The sequence below is a fragment of the Elaeis guineensis genome, chromosome 12 (genome assembly GCF_000442705.2).
Source record: "Elaeis guineensis isolate ETL-2024a chromosome 12, EG11, whole genome shotgun sequence".
Lineage (NCBI taxonomy): Eukaryota > Viridiplantae > Streptophyta > Magnoliopsida > Arecales > Arecaceae > Elaeis > Elaeis guineensis.
Window position 1 is genome coordinate 83,644,697 of NC_026004.2, and position 21,956 is coordinate 83,666,652.

The 21,956-nt window shown below is 37.4% G+C and overlaps 1 protein-coding gene across 2 annotated transcripts; it reads left to right on the plus strand.

The window, feature by feature from the left end:
• The first annotated feature begins 5,783 nt into the window (after positions 1–5,783).
• On the plus strand, positions 5,784–17,581 carry LOC105054569 (histone deacetylase complex subunit SAP18). 2 transcript variants are annotated; one of them, XM_073246597.1, is made up of 8 exons: positions 5,784–6,025; positions 6,157–6,314; positions 8,196–8,318; positions 9,880–9,912; positions 13,434–13,544; positions 13,620–13,715; positions 17,202–17,276; positions 17,359–17,581. In XM_073246597.1, exons 3-8 carry the CDS (start codon positions 8,205–8,207, stop codon positions 17,389–17,391), a joined length of 462 nt encoding a protein of 153 aa, XP_073102698.1. In that variant the 5' UTR covers positions 5,784–6,025; positions 6,157–6,314; positions 8,196–8,204; the 3' UTR covers positions 17,392–17,581. The 2 variants fall into 2 exon arrangements, with proteins under 2 accessions (XP_073102698.1, XP_010934405.1); XM_010936103.3 differs by lacking the exon at positions 6,157–6,314.
• The last annotated feature ends 4,375 nt before the right edge of the window (positions 17,582–21,956 follow it).

A 21,956-nucleotide genomic window follows, 5' to 3' on the forward strand; every position in this document is an offset into this window, starting at 1 on the left:
GTGGAACTCTTGACCCCGGTATCCAAAATGTGTGAAACTCGTGATCAGAAAATTTTGATTCTCAATCACAAAGTCTTCGAGCATTTGGACTCTTGGTCGAAGAGTCTCAGTCCAATGGGACTCTTCACCAGCCATCAGATCAGATAGGAACCTCTAATGTGTGTGACCCCGTAGGTTCGAACCTAAATCGATAGCACAGGAACTAATTTCTGTACTAATCGAAGTGACCATCTAGCAGTAGTACCTGACATCTGGATAGGTCAAATAGTCACAATCGCAACATTCAGAACCTACGTGAATATGGTTACTGTATAATTCATCCCTTTTGACCCCTGTGTTTAGGACGACTCAGGGTTAAACTGTTAACCCTGATTAGATCATCCGAATCGTGCTCAACTCAATCAATCCTGTGACTCCTCATTAGGATTATCCTGACCAAAGTTTTGCTAAATTGAAATATGACTGTACACAGCTCCTGAACTGGAGTGGTCAATCCCATCTTGACACACGCACCGACAAGTCAAGTACTTGACTACACGCAGCAGCCTTCCGTCACTGAATTAAAAATTCAAGTAGTCCAGTGCCTAAGTGCAGTGAGTTGCTTGCAAGTCACCGTGGTGGTCTCAAGTTGGAGGGACATTTATACCCATATCCCATCGGAGCAAATCTTGATAGTAGAAATAGCTCCGGAGTCGGTCACGTTCAGTGCAGATGTACCCTTACATCTCACCTGTATGCCATACCAGTATCTCCACATTCCTTGGTTAAGAGGACAACCAACCCATATGGCACATAATGACCTATGCTTGATAAACGTTGTTGTCCTTGGTAACAACGTATCATTTGGTCGCGAACAGGTTTAAGGACTAAACGATAAATCCTCCTTTGTCGAGTCTAAATAGTTCTAAGGACTTCACTACAACACAGGAGTTCATTAGAAGATGAAATAATTTGTGATGAAAAATATCAAAATAATTTTTATTTATTTATAATTCATATACTAATACAAGAAAGAGTACAACCGTCAACAAGCTGATGATTGGCTTTGGGATACTATTCTCAACAAGTACATGATCTAGTTTTTCAGAAGTCAGGACAATCCTGAGGTTGCTTAGCCAGTCTTTATAGTTTGTTCCGATCAAATAATTAGATTCAAGGATGCGAACTAGAGGGTTTGAGGCGATATTGTTTAACTATGAGAGTAGAGATTCAAGTTAGACTTTTGTACTTTAAAATTATATTTGATTCTAGAAACTTTAAGATGCAAATAATGACTTCCACTAATTTTTTGGATCCCACCACTCTTTGGATGGGAAACAAAAATCCTAACGCGACAAATGGATTCCTAATGGGTATGCGGTCCCACCAATGCCATGTACCTCACCTAACAGTTATTGGTAACATGCACTCGATGCGTGGATAACTTTTTATCCAGATGCTTCTCTAAGCATATTGCAGCGACTTGATCTCTAAGTCATGTGGGCTCATCTAATAGTTATTGACCACACTTCTTAGTTAAGCCCGACCCATCATTCACAAGCAGGTGTAAGGCCGTCATTGGGTCCCTCACCTAATAGTTATTGGGCCCAACCCGATCCTTATCCTAGAGCAACTCTTTGCTAATAGAGTGGTTACATATTTTCGATGCAACTGAACCACTGTGACCAGCCACACCAGTAGCACACCCGCACATCTACAATGGTAGAAGACCTATGGACTTAATATTTATGGAGAGGTTTAGGTTTAGATCTCATCTAATCAGTCATCATATGATTGATTTAATTGGCATGGGCTAAACCAAACCACCAAGCAATCTCATTCAAGACTCAATCTTCCAAATTAATCAGATAAGTGGAGATCGGTGGGGGTCCCTCCGTTGCTTTCCTTAGACATCAATAAATTAGCCAGGTCAGCAAACAAAATTAATTAAATAACCATCTCTCAATTACTTGTCTGAAACACCAATAGGTCAATTGGTCCAAATAGGTTAGTTCAAGCGAATCAGGCTCAAGCCATCGATCCGAATTAGGTCCTTAGGTTAATTAATTTTACATATAGGATTCAATCGATTTGATCAACAATAATTATATGATCATATAACTTAATTGACCTAATCTTAATCAACATTTAACTCAATTTGATCAATTACTTAATCAAATTAAATCCATTACGTTCAAATCAAAAACTTTAGATGCAATCTAATTACATGACTTAATTTTTTGATTTTTTCATAACCAAAACTCTTATGCACAAACATAAATTTTAGATTCCAAAACTAAATTTTAGATCTAAATTCTTTACATGAAAGATAAATTTTAAATCATGAAACTCATTTTCAGATTTAACATTCAAGCATATATCTCATATATGCATGTAAAATTCAGATCTAAATAAAAATTTAGATCATAATATGATATCATATATCTCATATACAAATCATAAATCATATTGAAAATAATATTCTGACCTAAATATATAATCATATATCTCATATATGAATCATAAATCAAATTAAATTAAATTTTAGATTTATGCATGCATCTACGTATCACATAAATATGAACTAGAAATCGTACTAGAATAAAATTTAAGTTCACATATCAACTATATTTTTTAAAATTAAATCTAAAAAAAAATTTAGATTTAAAACAATCGTCTATACATCTCATGTATCAAGAAAAAAATCAAATTTTATTTTTTTTTTAAAACATGTATGTCAATTTCATGCATATGAAATCCATGGCTCTGATACCATTGTTGGATTTTTCATGTCGAGGCATGCATGTATGTTTCAAAAAAAAAATTTAAAACAATACAATGAAATAGAAGATTAAAATATCTTTTAATCTACATCATGCATGCATAAAACATAGAGTACTAGAATTTACTTCATATGCTAAAATTGAACACATATTGAATTTTATGCTGAAATTGAATATGTGATCGAATCACATATCTGTTTCACAAATTCTTTCTTTAAATCTGGATCTGGAAGAGAGTATGTTCTTTCTTAACCACACAAGTATCTGACCTCTACAAGTATCTCCTCAGGATCAGTTTGGAACAGTCCTCTTTGGTATTGATTTTTCTTCTCTAAGAAAAATCAGTCTACGAATCTGAACGAAGCCTGGATTGCGATTAAGTCTTTGATTCTTTCCTTGATCTTCTTCTTCTCTTACTTTTTTTTCTTTGATTATGAAGTAATCAAAGACTAGAAACCAGCAAATAAAGGGGTCGCCCAAACTCCTTTGAGCATGGAAGATGGAGGACACTCAAGCCTTGGGCATTGGCTCTTCAAGGGAGAAGAGAGGGGAGAAGAGAGAGGGGGCATGGGCACTTTTATGGAGACATAGGGCTGCTGGATTTCAATCCTTAGGAGCCTTAGGGAAGCCTCTTTTAAATAGGCATAAGGTTTGAATCCTATTCAAAATCAAACAACCATTTAATACAAGTGTTACTTGCATTAGGAATCCTTATTCCTTTAGTTATTTGACTCTCTTTAGGAGATCCTTTAGGCACCAACTATTGGAGTCTTTGCATCCACAAATACACATGCCACATAGCACCCATGGAACGCCCCATGCTGGTCCTACATGCCCTCTAATGGGTGGGCATGTCCAACTTGATTAAATCAAGTGGTGCCCAATTAAAATTATCAAGAAAATTAATTAAGGGCTTGAACCCTTAATTCATTTGATCAAAAATCCTAGGCACCCAACAATTGAAGCCTAATGAATCTAATTCATTTAGATTATTAGTAGGTAATAAAATTTGAATTAATCTTATCAAATAAGAAATTCAAATATAAAGAGAAAATTGGATCCAACAATATGCTAGCAAGGTTATCCTGAATCCAATAGGATTTTTCTAAACCCAACTGAGACTTCATAAGCCCAATTGCTTATTCCAAGTTTAATCTCTTTGTTGTATGACCCCGTAGGTTCAATTCTATCTAGTAGTGAGATATATAATAATCTCTATTATAATATCATTGAAACTCTTTTTAATGGATCAGAATAATTCTACTCTTGCTCATTAAGGATTGTCGATTTTGAGCAACCTTAGTGAGCTCTCATAATTCATCAGTGACACCTAGCAGTATGTAGTGGCAATCCAGTAGAACCAAAAAAGAATCTCAAAGTGTAGTTCATGTGTAATTCAGTCCCTCTATCGTGAGTTCCGACTAGATGGCAGGTCATGGATAAATCGTCAAACCTCATCATCAGTCATATGATAGATTCGATCAGCTCAAGTCTAATTGTGATCTTTATGAAAATTCTTTTCCATCGATCATATTGCTGTGGCCACAGACTCTCGGACTTAGGCTCTCAAATTTTACAAGACTACTCCTCTCTATCAAGATCGATAGATTTCATCTAGATGCGTACCCTATTTTTATAGTAGACCAACTGTCGCCAACATCCACTACAAAGGCTCATTGAGATCATGTTTATGTGTCAGTCAAATTTCAGCAGCCTCACTGCGAGCAATCGTATGATCATAGATCAAAGGATCATTCATACAACTATAGCATCGAAGCAATCATTGACGATCGAGTAGAAATCCAACTGATCTCTTGTATAGTCATACTCAGTATTAGTTGTTCTTTAACAACTACCCGTACTCGTCGTTCAGTGTCTCGATACTGTAGATCAGAGACTCTACCTCAAAGGAAGTGATCTATATACTGGTCTATCCGGATTGATCATCATCCTCATGATGATACTATGATAAAAAATATTTAGAAATTATATACATGTCTCTAATTTTCAACACTTTGAGAATATATATCGAAATATTAATTCCATAGACGATTCAAAGATACGTCACACTTGAATAAAAAATTAAACTTGCCCTTTTATTGATCAAATCAATATATTAAGTATAAAATTATGTCATAGCTTTATTATAATGTGTCAGCCATATTGACTTCTAGGACATACATCTAATAATCAGATCTCGACGAAGAGGGAGGGAAAACTGGGAGCAGGAGAGGGGGGAGGGCTCAGCATCGTCGGAGAGATCGAATCTTGACGGAGAGATCTTGACGGAGAGAGAGAGCGAGAGACTGAGAGACAAAGTGAGGGAGAGAGGGAGATTGAAAGACAGAGAGAGGGAGAGGATCTCCTCCGTCCATGGCCGTGGTGTCGGGGTTCGGCTGTCGGTGAGCGGATCTCGCGATGGAGAGGGAGAGATAGGGTGCCCAGAGGGGAGGGAGAGGCGCTGTCGAGGAGACTGAGAGATAGAGAGAAGGAGACTGAGAGAGGGAGATTAAGAGACTGAGAGAGGGATGGGAAAATCCGAGAATGGAGATGTAGGAATTGGGATCACGGTCTCAGACTCTCAGTCATCTAAGGCTTCTTTGCTCTTTGAAAAATTTTAAATTGTTAGATCTCTGATCTAACGGCTCCAAATATTTTTAATATATATAATATTATTATATTATATTATTTGGGTCCCGGGTCTATTGAATCTGAGTGTTAAATATTCAAACCCTATTCATTTACATTATGGTTTATCGGGTTCGGATCTGGATCTAGGTAAATGGGTCCGATGCTAGTATCAGACTTGCATCCGTTGGGTAAATATCTATGGGTTTTGGGCCTGGACTCGGTCCGTTGATAGCTCTACATTATAGATAATCAAAACCCCGGGCCTGGCTCGAGCCTGAGCCCAAACTTCGTCAGAAGATCAAGCCCGGATTCCAGCCCCGAGCTGGCCCAACCCAATGTCTGGTCAAGAAAACTTAGATAAGTGGTCCGGCCGTCCGACCAGACCATGCAGCGGTCGATTTGATCCACTGGGTCGGTTGTTCCCTGGGCTCATCTTCTCTGGAAGTCCCGATCCCTAATCGAAACGATCGGTCATCGGCTAGGGTAGGAATCTCGACTTCTCGTCTCTCTACCTCCATCGCCTATCCGATTCCTGAAGCTTGTCCCTCATCGCCGGTCGCCGGTCGTCGGTCGTCGGTCGAAGCAAGGCGGCGGAGAGCCTCCTATCGTCGGTCGACTGCAGTTCTATTGAGGTAGCATGATCTCTTCCCCCCTCTCTTTCATCTTCGTTGTTGTATGGGCCTATTGCTCTTTTTCTATCGCTTCACCACCGTGATGTCTAATGGCGGACTTCGGTTCCATTACGGTGATTGGCCAAACCCAGCAAGCCTCCCGTTAAGCCGCTCGCTGGAGGGACTGAACCCCACCTCCACCGCCAGCCCCGTGGCCACCACCACTTCCTTGGGTGGCACCGGTGGCAGCTTCACCTTCTTCTTTCCCCTGCCGGACTTCCTGGCCCGCCGCTGCGCCTCCTTTTTCCCAGTGCTACTCCATCTTGGTTACATAAATTTAGCAATATCAATTAGTAATAGATATAATATTCATTGCTGGCTTTCAAAAGGTAGTTTTAGTTAAATTGTGTTAAATACAGTTTGCCTGATTGCTTGAGCTTAGCATAGCTTTTATTTCACCTATCTGTATCCTTGGAGCGCTGTTTGGAACATAATTTCTAGTTTAATTTGCTGAAATGTGGTTGAGACACATTTTGTGCTGCTGGGATGTCCAAGAGGGTGTTACAGGCCATGATTTTATTGGCTTCAAAGGCCTTGAAGTCTGGAAGGAAACCGACTACCCTTCTGCTTTTCTCTGTCCTTCTCTTCCTCCAGATGCTCCCCTATATCGTATATGGCGGCCAAATATTGTATCCTTATGATTTCAAAGATTCTAGCTTGTATGATTTCAAAGATTCTAGCTTGTATCCTTATGATTTCAAATATTGCTTGAGACGAAAGTTGCTCCTGCAGTCCATCCTGTTTCTCTTCTTCTTCTTCTTCCAAAGTTGTCAGGTTTGAGTTTGAACCGTAGGTTTACACCATATGTTTCTTGATAATTTAGTCTGCTTGTGTTAGCTAACCCATCGTTGAACTTGAGCTCTCTTTCTTATAACCAACTCTTGACCTATGTTCGTTTACAAATGCTTGGTTCCTATGTAACTATCTCAAATTTTTATCAAATTTTAAACTTGACTATGACTTGGTTTCTTGTGTAGCTTAATCTTAATGGCAGCATTGAGCTTTCTAATAATTTAGATCAGATTCTTGATTTTCGGCTCTCTTCGTATAGGTTACCAAGTTGACCTTCCAATGACATTTGCACATAAAATCCCTTGTTAATTTCATATCACCAAGAATTGAGTTACCATGGAGCTGCATTGACATGGAACATCTCTTGGTACTGGCCCAGCAATCAAGAGCTGATGTACCATGTGTTGCTATGGACTGCTGTCAAGACTCAAGGGGCTTAAGTGTACTGTTACCTTATCTGTACAATATGGTGCAACCTGTGTGGCACAGTTCAGACCTTAAAATCTCTGCATTTCACTTTTGGACATGAGCAGCCCTATTTGTGAGCTGGTGCATATTTTAAATCATTATAAGTTGGTGTCTAGGGTGTTTACTGCAAGGTGATACGTGAGCACATAACAATCTGGTTCCAAGTTTACTTTGAAAAAGCATGGTTTCACCTGTAGTGATGACATCATTAACCGAGTTCTATAAATTCAGTTTTTTTTGTAAGTCATAGATTGGAAATTTTTTGGAAGAATAAATCAAAATGTGCACTTTTAGGGTGTCCTAGGTATGTTAATACTGGAAGATGTGCTAGTAGTTTCCTTGAGGTAGATCTTTCCCACTAGCCCATGTGTGTTTGTGGGGTGTGTTTTTTACCTTTTTAGTCTTAAAAGAGTGTATGGATATATGCACACCATGACTGCCTTCCAGAAAATAAGATTTAAGGACAATTGAGTTAATGTAAATCATATGGTTAAAATTTTCTCATAGGAAGAGGTTTATTGACCTACCAGAGCTGGCACTTTTTGTGATCTCGCTGAAGATCTGGTTCTTACAAGTTTTAAGCTTGGAGTTCATTAACCTTAAAAGGGTTCTATCGATGGCTTATTCACTTGCATTTATGATAAATAACCTGCAGTCAGTATGTCTAGTTCTTAGAGCCATGTATGTATATATTTTTGTTGAGACCAACTATTCAGACTTATGCTAGCTTTTGTAATTTCCCTAATTTCTTGTATTTGTCTCCTTAATCAGCAGCCTGCCCTCTGTTTTTGAATTGACTTCTCTTATATCTGTGTTTGTGCTTTCCTATAACTTCAAGAAGCATTAAATTGCCTGTTTATAATAACTATAGAGGTGAAAGATGGCTGGAGTGGCTGAGGTACAGAATAGGCAAGCAAGACCCATGCCACCTGCTCAGCCCAGGGGCCCTCCCCCACCTGCTCGCCCTCGCTTTGAGCCTGTTGATCGTGAGAAGGTATGCCCTCACTTTACACGCTTCTCTTTGTTAAGTTCTCTTTTGCATATCCAATCAATTGCTTTTCAATAGGCAAGCTGGTGGTAAAAAAAATTTTAAAAAAAGCAGCACCACAAGCACATATTCTTTGACAAAAGGTGAGAGGAAGGGAGGAAACAGCTATCCATCCTTCATTTGCCAAAGACACCAAGAGGAAACTTTTTGGGACTATTTAGTTGCTCATATAGAAAACTATGCAGCTTAATCTAAGCTAGAAATGCTCTAGCACGTTTGTTAATGTAATAATAGCTATATAGTCGTGAAAATTTTGCCATTGATGCATTTAAATTGAAAAAAACTTTCATCATGAAGTTTAAAGCATGTAGTGAAACCAAGTTACGCGTAGCCACTGATACTTGTTGACCTGGCAGCAAGTAGGTGACATCCATGTATGTAATTAAGAAAGACAATTATTATTATCGAAAGTTCATCTTTCTAATTGACCCATTCGGATAACACAACCCTTTGAAAATCATGATCTGTAAAAAATATTATACATAAAATAATGGCTGTTATTTATCTACTCTAGTATTGTTGTATTTCAAGGGTGGGCCTTGGGGCAACTATAAAGTTGCTTCATTATGATATGTTTGAAACATGGAAACAACTTTACCCTCCCTTGTCCCTGCCATCGTGGGACCCGCATGCAATGAGACACCCTTAGTAACAAAGATCATTCTGGCCTTTTGCCACAGTTCAGCTCTGTAGACTGTCAAGACATTGAATTGCAGAGAAGTCTAGTTTGAAATAAGCATGATTATTTTTACCATTATTAGATCATTTTTCTGTTCATTAGTGGGATATTCAACTCCATATGCTGGAGGGCCATGAAGATTGAATCATAATTCATGATATGCCATCTGGTTGGTGTATTAGTGCACGTTGTGTGCACCAGACCATACGAATTGATTGCTTGCATTTACATACCATCTTTACCTGGCTTTCTTTTTGAAATATTTGCACTTTAATAAATTTTTTAATCATATTTTTTGAAAAATTGGTCTTAATTTTATCTCTATGATATTTTACTTATTTGTTTGCATCAAAGTCATGAGGAGATGCACGTTCTTTATCTGAGGAGATTTAGCAATTGGTTTAAGCATGACCTGAGCCTCTATATTCATGAATTCTTAATCAACAATACATATGAAAACATTGTCTATTAATTCCATAAATCAACCAGGCTTCATCTCACAACCAAACTGACGCTTCTATATTAGCAGGAAAGATTTTCTAAGGTTCTTTTTTTTTTTTCCCTTTTCACTGAAATAGCTGCTGGTGCTTGTTGTTCAGGGAGAGTGCATGTTCAGACTGAAGCTTAGCATACCATCATTGTTTAAGTAATGTAATTTTAATATTATTCTGTCATTTTTGTTGTGGTTGAAGCTCATTTTATTATAAAATCTTATATTTGCATCCTGCTCTTTATTATAGTCGATTCGATTTTGTGTCATCATCATCATCCAAGTCATTTCCACTTTAAGTGCACAAATTATAATGACATATTTCTCTTGAATTGCAGACTTGCCCACTTTTGCTTCGAGTTTTCACTAAGGTAAGCACAAGTTTGACCACCATGTTTGCATGGATAATTTTCTACCAATTATTCACATATTCTCTTCTGCTGGACATTCATTGTGCTTTTAGGTTTTATCTATCATGTTTCTAATGTTCACACTGTTCTAATATTCTTTATTGCTGGATCTCTAAGACGCTAGTGCAACAGTGTATCAAAGCCTAGGACCAGCACAACTAAGCCTACAGAAAACAGGTTCCTGTCTCAGAGTCCGGCTTAATGGACGAGTCCGGAAAGCAATAGGATAAATGGAAAAACAAGGGATGGGAACAAACCTAGCACCAAACCAGTTAGACACAAGAAAGATGCTAGTGGGAATGAAGGAGACGACTCTCGTCCAATGATTTTCGATTGCTTGACTCCTTTTCAAGAAAAATGAACTATTTTTCTTTCGACCTTGCTTGATGTGAGTGCCTCTACTCGTGTCCTAGCTTGTCTGAGAGTTAGATTCGCTTCAATTGCTTTTCTCTTACCCTCAGCTCTACTCAAGTTAGCTTCAGCTATTTCAAGAGCTGTGCCGAGTGGAAGGGCCGTCGCTCAACGGATAAAAGTGACTCTAGGGATAACAGGCTGATCTTCCCCAAGAGTTCACATCGACGGGAAGGTTTGGCACCTCGATGTTGGCTCTTCGTAGCTCCTGTTGCTCTTCTCTGGCTAGGATCTCACTTATATGGCCATATTTTCTTTTCTTAAGCCTCAAGCAGAGTCAAAAAAAAGCCTATCACCCCTCACTTGGTTTCCATGTTGTACCGTTTTTGTTTGCTTATGGTCCAGATGTAGTTAAATGAATTAGCCAGCTTGGGTGGGCACTCCTCAATGGGTATTTATTCTTTAGTAACCAATGTAACTGTGAGTCATGATGTTGTGAAAGAATTACTGAAATAAAGAAGAAGGAAAGGGGTGTGAGGTGCTTCTTCCCTCCTTCCCTCATCCACCTAAATTTATCTTCCCTCTTGTTTTACTTTCTCTTCTTTCTTGCTTACCTATGAGATTTCATCTTCTTTCTTATTTGTGCCTTCCTCAATTCATTTTCTTTTGCAGTTATTTACTGCAATGGATTCAGATTCTAACAGATCTAATTACATAATTGCAACCAAAACATTCAGCAGTCTTCATTTGCTTTAATGGCTGATGTATTAGTTTTGATGATTGAGATCGTGGTCTGTGAAGCTTTATGATCTGAATTTCAAATTTATGTGCGTCACTCTTTCTTCTGGCTTTTATGTCGATTAGAGTTTCTTTGGAATATAATGCATTTACCTACTGTTGATATCCTTAGAAAGGAATATCACTTGCTAGTTTGTTGAATATTAAGGGTATGAATATACAAAGTGCATGACATATCATATTTGTACCTTTTTTTTGGTGACATAAGAGAAAAAAATAAAATCTTTGGACCTGTTATAAATAAGTTAACCTTTTTCACATTGCATAAGTTTAGTAGTTATTGTTAGTTTATTGTTTTTCCTATGAATTGTATGTGAATATAACTAGGTCCATATGTTGTTGGTATACAAAATAGGCTTTGCAATCAAGCTGTTTATTTATTTATATATTGATTTATTTACTAGTTAAATTTTATGTGCAAATGCTGCTGGTAACCAGACTCCTAGAAATCCTGTTGGTATATGAGCCACTTCAACATTGAACTATTGCTTCTTAAGAACTCTTTTCATGCATGAGAAAAAGAGTTAAAGAGTTTCTTAGAGATTGAGGAGCCGTAGTTTTAAAATCCATCTTTCCCATATTATTGGTTCATGAGGTGAGACTGATGATTGGGTAATTTAGTAATAGATCAATAATTAATTCATAGGGTTAATAGCTAATTAATTAGGTTATAGAGAAACTCTTAGTTCAGTCAGTTCAAATGCTTTCCATATAATGCAAGGAAGAGGAAAAGATAACATTTCATAAATAAACAGATTCCTACTAAAGACAAGTTTAAAATGATTGAAGATAATGAGAAAAGGTTCAGAGTTCAAGCTATCATATGGAACAACAGCTGCAATTTGTTCAAATGAGCTCACAAGTCACAAGCAAAAATAAGAATAAAGAATAAATAAAAAAATATATACATGCCCTTCATGCTTTTTGGATTCCATGCCTCCTTTTCATCTTCACCATTCTGAGGAATCTGGATTGCCTGTTAGAGCTTTTTGAGGAAAGATGTAAGGTCAAAGTGGAACAAAGCCAACGGTAGCACATAGTAAATTAAAAAGAGTGCATGGATGTCTGCATAAAAATACTATAGCTCAAGATGAGAGAGTTAAGAATATGAGGTAAATTGGAAATTGTGGTTTTGTTTAGAGAGTTGAAATGATCCAAGAAAAATTTAAGGGTCGCGGTTATTTCTTGACTAAAATTTCTCCTCGAATCTAATCTTAGACCAATGCATGAGATGTATTCCCACTCATGGACTTGTTGATCTGGTGTTTGAGGTTGTAATTACAATCCTTATTAAACTGGGAGAATATTTGTAGGGCTGATGGTATTGGGAGAGTATTTGTACTGTCAAGATTAACTTAATAACATTCAAGAGCTATAGATGGTCAGGATTGACTCAACAAGATCCTAAGGCTGTGATCGCTTCTGGACAAAAATATATTTTGCTTTGTTATAGAATGTAGATTTGCTCTTTTGCTTTTTTGTGGAATCAATAGCTAGTTGAGCTTTAGTGGTGTTTAAGTGCATGATAATGTGTAGGCTACCATATTCTTGTTAAGAATATCATTTCATCTGCCAATTAAACAGTACCATATGATCTAACAAAGAAGGATGTGTTGACATTTGCAGCCAATTACCCAGAGACTTGTTGGTACATTTTTTGATGGAATATTTTTAATTGAACTTGCATTATCAACTATGCACTTAATGAAATATGTTAAAATGTGATGCAATAATGAGTAAGAACAGACAGTTAAAGATATGTTTTGTTGAAATGTGCTGTTTGTAGGAATATCATAGATGCCACGTGTGGCAAGGGGGCCATTCATCTGTAATATAGGTCTCTGTACATGGTTCAACTCCTTTGCATGCTAAAAGAAAAATCCTTTTGCCATATACTGCCACAATATCTGTTGGTTTTAAGTTGTGACATGCAAAAGCAATAGTCTCATTAGGTCGTTGGCCTACACCTGATAAAGAATGTTTTCAGTAATATGCCTTTGCACCCTGAGTACTTATATAGCAACTTTTCATTTCAATACTGAGATTGCTTCTGGATTTTACCAGCCTGCATATAAGAAAACTGTTGTTTTGGCTCAACTAGTCAAGGTGCTTCTGTTGGAGATTGGACAGTTGTAGGATGATATACACGGTCATTTATTTTGTTAATATCTTGTCATTATTTAACCACTTTTTTTCTCTTTCTCCTTAATGGCATATAGATATTCATATACATGATATATGAGCATCTGTTTTTACTCTCATGATTGCGTAACTTCTCTTAGTAATGTTAATATGACTTATGCATGGAAGTTGTAAATTTTTTGTCTTCACAGATTGGTGGCCATCATCCCAATGAAGACTTTGCTGTGAGAGGAAAGGAACCGAAAGATGAGGTTCAGATATATACATGGAAGGATGCTACACTACGCGAGCTCACTGACCTTGTAACGAATTCTCAGAAACCCTTATTTGGTAGCTTTATCAATAACATGCTAATTGTCATTGCCATCATTTTATAGGTCAAAGAGGTTGTTCCTGCAGCAAGGAAAAGAGATTCAAAACTCTCTTTTGCATTCGTATATCCTGACAAGAATGGTCGTTTTGTTGTGAGGCCGGTAAGAGCTAATTAGGATGAAACATTCATTTATACCTTCTCCTTTTAGAGGATAAATAGCTTTTGCACATATACATATGGAGTAATAGGTGAAATTCCTTTGTTTGTTTTGCTTTGGAACTTGGACAGTAAAATTGCAGCCAGTTATCTTAGTTAATGTAAGTTATGAATTTTGATAGGAACTTAAGATAGATATTCCTTCCGTATGACCAATCCTACTGAAACATAAAAATGTATAATTTGATTCTGGTTACTTTTTAATGATGTTACTGGCTTCATTCTACTTCTATCTGTATACCATCTATCTAAAGGAAATGAGTGTGGATTATCTGTGGCCACTAACATGTGGCATTCTCTATGCCCCAGTAATGGGGCTGCACGATGCAGGTGTATTGCTTGCACATTCACAAAGTAGGTCACATGATGTTGGCCATTGAGGATTTGGACTGGTGTTAAATCCAGATATTTCCACTTGCAATTGATTTATCATCCAATACCAAACAAAGCACCAGTCAGTGCATCAGATTTGTTAAGTATCTAATCCTTCATAATTGTTCATTTTCACATCTTGTTTGCAAACTGTAACTTGCTTATTGCAAATGAAAAATGCAGGAGCTATACCTTCCACAACCAAATTCATATTATTTTGCATCTACACAGTTGATCCTTCTTTTTCATTGGTTTTTTCTTTTGGCCACTTAAAGCTTCCTCTTTCTTATTCTAATTATAGTACTTTTTCCTGCTATTTGTATTTACTAGTGTAGAAGAAATCTGTAATATATTTACTAGATCAGTTTATTAAATGTTTGGTTAAAGGAGAAAATGAGACCTATATAGTTTAGTTCTCATTATGTTATATTTCTACAGTTATAGTGGAAACTCGTAGGTGCAGGATTCTGTCCCCATTTTACTCCATTTTTGACACATTTACAAAAGTACTCTTTATGAGAGTGACTCCAATTTTTCTTTAAGATTTGTTCTCCTTCCTTTTTAAAAGCCGCTCGACTCCTCTATCCCTCTCTCCCTCCACACCCGCCCCCCTTCCCTCTCCCTTCTTTTCTCTCCTTCAATCTCTCAAAATTTATGTTCTGTTTTTTTTCCACTCCACAAACGAAGCACATCCATTACAACTGCTAAATACTGGTTTACTTTGATCTCATGAAGCATTCCAGATTATCAGGGTGTGGTTCTATTTGGTTTCTTTTTTTTGTTTTTTTTTATTTGAAAGAAAAGGAAGTTTGATCACTGAAGCCAATGTGTTTTACACAAAGCATGTGCATCACATCTGCTAAATACTAGTTTATTTTGATCTCATTCTAGACCACTTTTTGGAATGGACAAGTGACTGTTGGCCTGCTAAATATTATTTATTTTGATCTCATTCTGGAGCACTTTTGGAATGGTCAAGGGGCAATTGGCCTCATCTATTCCATTCATTACTGCCAATCTATTTCCCCAATTTCTTTTTTGTTCCCTTTCTGAAATTTGATGTTCTAGGTGAGGTAAATTACATCACACATCATGCCATTGGAGACTGCCATGATATCTTCTATTCCATTCTATCGTTCGTAGAAGTGTGTGTCAATAGCTATCTGAAAGTATCACAAATGGAAAAAGTATCTTAGAAAATTCTATTTTTTCTATCTAAACTAAGATTTTAAATCCTGTAGGATGGGGCTATCTTCGTTTTCCCATGGAATGGGATGTGCCGCCATTCCGCCCCATCCCGACACTTGGGATAGGGGACGTCCCAAGACATCCCAATCGAGATGTTGGGATGCTAGTAGGACGGCCTTGTCCCGGTGTCCCATGGGATGGTACCCCATCCTGATGTCCCATGGGACATCCCACTAAGACCTGAATCTTTGATCTAAACCATTGGCAGCTTTTTATATGGACAAGTTTCAAATATTGAAACTTTAAATGGTCATGTTTCTGTCAATAAACCTACCAAAGGAAATAAAACTTTATCAACGAATCTAGTGCAGATGTTAACATCAAGTAAAGTTTGAACAAATTATCCTTGCATTGCAAAAAGAAAAATAATCACACAAAACATGAATGCGAATAGAGGCATGAAAAAAGAAATTATAAGTCACCTTAGCTGTCATTACATTTTAGTTGGTCTCGGTAACTAGAATCAATCGTTGTCTCATTGCATACAATATCTGGCGGTAATGGTCATTGCCAGCTCAAGCTTGTCATTGCAGGAGTTGCTGCTCACATGACTTGATGCTTGGGAATTGGGGGAGGACTTTATTTATGTTGCATGCTATATTGTGAAAATCATTAAACATGTAATGCAACATATTGGCTTTGGTGAGAATGCCTTCAAAATAAACAATTAGAAAATCTGGAGGAAAAATACAAATTTGCAGCAATGCTAGCTAAGCTGTTGATTGCTGCAACCAATGAAACCCAAGGGACTACAGCAATAAACACATATAACTTTCTTCATGGAGAAAGAACACAAATTTAACATTACTAAGTTCAAACTAGTCAATTGGTTGTTTTACCTTTTTACGATCGGCTGTCGAAAACAAATTGCGGAAGGGTAAAAAGCCAATTGACTATTTTGAGCTAATAATTTTAAAATTGTGTTCATTGCTGTACCCTCTTGGACTTTGATATACTTTTTTGCCTTTTTACAATTGGCTGTCAATTGCATCTGGATTATTTATGTGGTAGGCACATACCTTGGAGACTTCAAGAAAAATTTTATAGGACAGGCCTGTCATATCACTCATATTATATGGTTCAGAGTGCCCGGCTATAAAGAAAGGACATAAAGCCAGGGTCGATGTAAATATGAATGTATGATGGTTGCATGGTAAAACAAGAAAGGATAAAATACAACATGACAATACTAGTGGTGCTATAGGAGTTGCACAAACCAAGGACGAAGTGATGGAAAATTAATTGAGATAGTGTCGTGTATAACATAGATCTGGGGTGGCGACAATAAGCAAAAGGTACTTTGGTTTGTGTTAAAAATGGTGAGAAAAAGGGGAGAAGACCTAAGGTATCAAGGTTGTGCAGAAAAATATGGAGAAACTTGGAACAACATCAAAGGAGGCAAATAAGGATTCATAAAACTGACTCCAAATAGTTGAAAAAAGGCTAAACTCTTATAGTTATATAATTTGCTGTCAAACTAGTCGACCCTCACACTTTTTTCATTTTCGCTTGGCATTAGTATTGGCATAAATTATCTTGTCAAAGTCAGACAATATTGTCAGCATGGATTAAGGAGGCTGACATGTAAACCTAATCTGCCTCTTCATTTGATCCATGGTCCTGTTTTCTGCTGTATTACCTATTATTACCAGAGAAAAGTCCTGTGTCAATCAGAAGTATGCTCTTTTCATAACTAAAATTGAATCTTCCATGGTTGCACATGGTATCATTGCTTATATAGCTTCTTCTTCCCCGCCGCCCCCCCCCCCCTGCCCCCCCCCCCCCCCCTTTTTTTTTTTTCATTTTGAAGGTGGGGATGACCTATTCATATGGAAATGGAAGACGAATGGATGACGTGAAGACACTAGCAGAACTCAGCTTTCAGGTAAGCATCAGATTGAAGTCTGCAATGCCACTCTGAATAAATTTAGATGTTCTCTGATTTTTCCACTTTTTAATTTTTTTAGATTGGAGATTACTTGAGTGTTGCGATCCTCTAGAGGTGAGCTTCATCAGAGTGGAAATATCTGCTGTGGTAAATCATGGTTTGTTCAAGATGACACCTGTTTTGTTTGAATTGCTGGCAAGGACCATGCATGTTATTAGTGAACAAGCACACCAGACGGATTAATCTAGCATGTTAAATTTCTTTTTGCACTTAGAAGTATTTTACAAATGTTTGGCTTTTAAGTCATCTTGTGTTCTATGTGCTTGGCTTTAACTTCTGTTGAATGGGGAAGGGGTGGTTATATTGTATATTTTTCTTTAAAAAAAAAAAAAAAAAAGCAAAGAAGCTGCTCTTGAGTGAGGGAAAAAGAGCCCAAATTCCAACAAGAATGTTAGCAGAATACGTACCCAACGTGGGTGGCATTATTGCTTGCAATTTGTTTCACAGGAACATAATCTTCAAGTGACCATGCAATCTAATCACATGGCATTGACCTTGCTCATGTTGAAATAATGAAAACAAGCCTTCTTGAAATTGGTTGACCACGGGTAGAAAGTCATGGCAGCATTGGTAAGGTTCAAGTGAATCAAAGCCTAAAAATGCTCTTTCATGGCCTGATATGATGGTATTGTATGTTGTAGTTGACTAATATGGTTACTTAATTCCATGTAGATATCATAGATGGCTTTATAAGCGTGGAAAATTGTTCATTTCAAATGCTGATGTTGCATTGTGATGGAACAGTTCTTTCAGGTTCTTTGTTCAACAGATGGAAGTTAAACGGTGCTTCAATTGCATCTGTGCAATATGTTAGACTGCAGCAGTCATCAATTATAATATCAGAGCAAATTTCAAGGCTCTGATATTATTATAATTCCAAGGCTTTCTAAAGCGTAATGCAATTCCTACAAATTTACGGCGGGGATGGGATTCTCTTACCATGACTTGCATCTGATACGTGTAGAAAGAAGAAATGACAGGATCTCAACAGCAAAAATAACTACGACAGGATTGAGCTCAAAAACTGATACTAAAATCTTGCTGATCTAGGCCAGTCAATTATCTTGAAAGAGAAGGGGGAAAAACTTATCCACATATTTCAATTCCCCCACCACCGTACATTGACTTTGTACTTAATTTCATTGTTTTCTTTTTCCCCTCAAATTCTTCTTCCTCCTCTTCTTCTCCTAGCAGCCTCTAGCATCAGTGTGAGTGGAGGTTGCTATGGTGACAAGATAATCAGCTACCCGGCTAGCTTCCTGATAGACACAGGAGCAGCTAAAACTAACCAACGGTTGGAGTTGTCTCATATTCTTCGAGGTTAGGTATCGTCTTGTTTCAATCCCATTAATCCAGGTTACAAGTCTAGATCACCTTCCAAAATGGTCTTTTCTGCCTGATGAACATGTGAAACTGTCTTCCATCCATGCTACGCATGGATCCATCAAAATTAATCTTAAGAGAATCTGGTTGTGGGGGACTTCCAAGTGACAGTGATTCGATGCAGAGGAATCCTACAGCCCCAGATGCTAGCACCTCTAAAAGTCCTGTTGACATGCCTGTAAGCGTGAGATAGGAGTCCCTTATTGGCGACCATACCACCCTTGAGATGCTTCATGATTTCATTTACTTTATGAAATCCAGGTGGGCTGGTGGCTCTCCTTTATTTCCAAAAAAAAAAAAAAATCCCTGCACTTTTAAATACTTTCTAGGAGGAGGAAAGAGAGAGAAAATACAACAAAACTACCAAACAGCATATCAGAACTTTAAGATGGCAGTTGTAACTATTAATCTAGGGCCGCGAGTCAATTTGTCAGGGCCTGGGTTTAGCTTGATTTGGATGTCATTGGATTACGCTTAGTTATACCCAATCCAAAACTAAATTGTGTGTCCCAAATCCAATTCACATCCTCGCAACTACTACTCAATAGTAGATTCAAAAAATTGTTGAACATTTTTTTTTTCCTAAATTGACTTTACCTTTTCTAGGATGTGATGTAAAAGCATAGACCCATGACGAGATGAGGAGAAGAAATCATTGATTTGTTTCCTTGTTTGTTACACTAATACTTTCGCCAGTATAGTTATCAGTACTTTCAACCCGAGAGGAAGCATAAAGAATTCAAGGATATCTTGAAAAGGAAAGAGAAAAATGAAAATGAGAGTTCAACTGACACAAGGAAATAACAAGAAGAATATTAAAATATAAACAAAGGCATGCACATAGGATATGATGGGGTTGGATTTTTGAGATTGGGTATCCATTTGCTTGTATCAAAATCCAACCAATAAAACTTTGGGTCTAATACTGGAATTTAGTTTCAACCCATTTTAGCTTTTGGGTTACTCAGTTCTCAGATTAGGCATGGCCATCAAACATATAGACCAAACTTTTTAACTTTTGATTTGAGTCAATTTGGAACAAGATTTTCCTTTGAATGCAATATTGGGCACCAATCGATATACTAAAATGGATATCCATTCAGATCTTGTCAGATCTACATCTAATGACAGGGAGTCTACATCGATTATCCAAGTTATTGTATGTAATTTACTCCCATAAAACTATTTGTACACTAAAAATTATATAATTTGAAAATCCTTAGCCTATGGATCAAGTGGTTAAAATATTAGACAATCTAAACAACATGAATTTTGAAACTCTATTCAGGCATTCTCTATAATCTTGTGACTTTGCCTTAATTGTGATATAATTCTATGGTAGCATTTATATGACTGTGAAAGGTATCGCAAGAAGCTGTGGCAATGTTAATAGATATGTAGGAAACCTGAGAGAAGATCAGAGCGACTGTGATTGGATCAAGATAATAAATCAGTGAGACTTCGATTAATTATCATAGTTTATTTTTTTTTTAATCTTTGCTTTCTACTTCTGGATTAGCCTACTTGAATTATTTTATTTTCTTGCAGTCAAAATTTATTTAGAAAATTAAAATATTTTTTTTGTGACATTAGAGGATCCTAATTCCTATCCGAGGTGGCTTGTTCAGATCCCAGTTAGATTCTCTTTGTAGTTTGAACACCAACTTACCACCACTGGTACGAATCACCATCCAACTCTAGCTCTGATCTCAGCATATGCCACAGGCTACAACCTTTTTTTGATGATAGGGCGATGGATCCACTGATGCTAGATCCTCCATGCTTAAATTTTTCCGACCTCACAACTCCTACCGTCAGTTAGATATAGTTATGGTTTGAAGCCATATAAACAGAAGCCATCCGGTGAAGATCGGAGGTTTCTTAATTTCATCATGTCATATATCATGAGCAAAAGGTTAAAGTGACAATTACAACATACTGATCTGATGGTTATGCATCTATAGAATTGGGGTTTGAAATTAGGGCTTAAATATTGAAGACCATCCAAAACCATATGACCTAAGTGTGCCTGATGGCACAATTGTGTGCATCAATCAAAAATGTTTGGTACCTTTTAGATGGAGCTTGGGTCAAAATAAGCAAGTGTGGTGCAATATCATACCCATGGAAGACTGGCATATCCTCCTAGTAAAACCTTGGATGAGTACTTATAATGCAAGATATGATCACCAAGATGGAAGTTATGGCACAATGGTGCTGAGAAGAACCTTAAGGAAAGAAAACTCTACAGAGAAGTAGCACCCATCAGATGGTCCAAAGCAGGCCCCTCATCTGCACTTGAAGAATCTAGTCCATATATACATTAAGTTAAATTTCACCTTCCAACTAATAGTGTAGACTAGTGTTAAAGAGGGCCCAACAAATGCTTCAGCATCATAAAGAGGGCCCAACAAATGCTTCAGCATCAACCTAGCCATCATTAGAGACTCCAACAATGATCTTGCAAACTATCCATAGACCTAACATGAGATAGATATCACTATAAACAAGTGAAGTCACCGAGGCAGTGGAAGAAATAACGCAAAACTATGGGGAACCTACTGAAGGAAAAAGTTAAGGACCTCATAACTCCATTGAAAAGACCCAGAACCAAATCAGCTTTCTTAGGAGACTTATGCTAAGAGACCTCAATGAACCATGAGTTGGGTTAGGCATCATCAGGAAATTAGAAGATTACATGGATGAATCGAAATTATGCTGGAAGAAAATCGAAAGTTGAGCTTGCACCTTCACTGTCACAAGGCTCCAAGGAATGGATAGAAGGTGACCCCAGGCAAACTTAAAAAGTTTTGTAGGTCTGGTCAACTTGCAGCTTTAGCAGCAGTCAAGTGTAGATCGATCTAAAAAATCACATCATTACAATCAGCATAGGTAAAAATTTTGGCATGAAACCACTTGCAACGTGGCAAGCTTTCCAAACATCATAAATAATGTCAATGAAGGCTGGATAACAAAGTCATATCTAGAAAACAGAAGTTGTACTGCTGCAATCCAAGGATGTAGACCGACCGTCAAAATCTACTATTCTTAGGTATGGATGGTGTCGAGTGCCCAAACGGTATGGTTCCCCATGGCAAAAACTCCGTTGTCAATTAATTTTTGAGTCTAGGCTGACTTAGATTATGCCGTTCGTACCAACCAACGATAAATAGATCATTATCGGTTAAATTTAGCATTCAAATTGCCCATAAGGTACATATTTCGTTTCTAGAG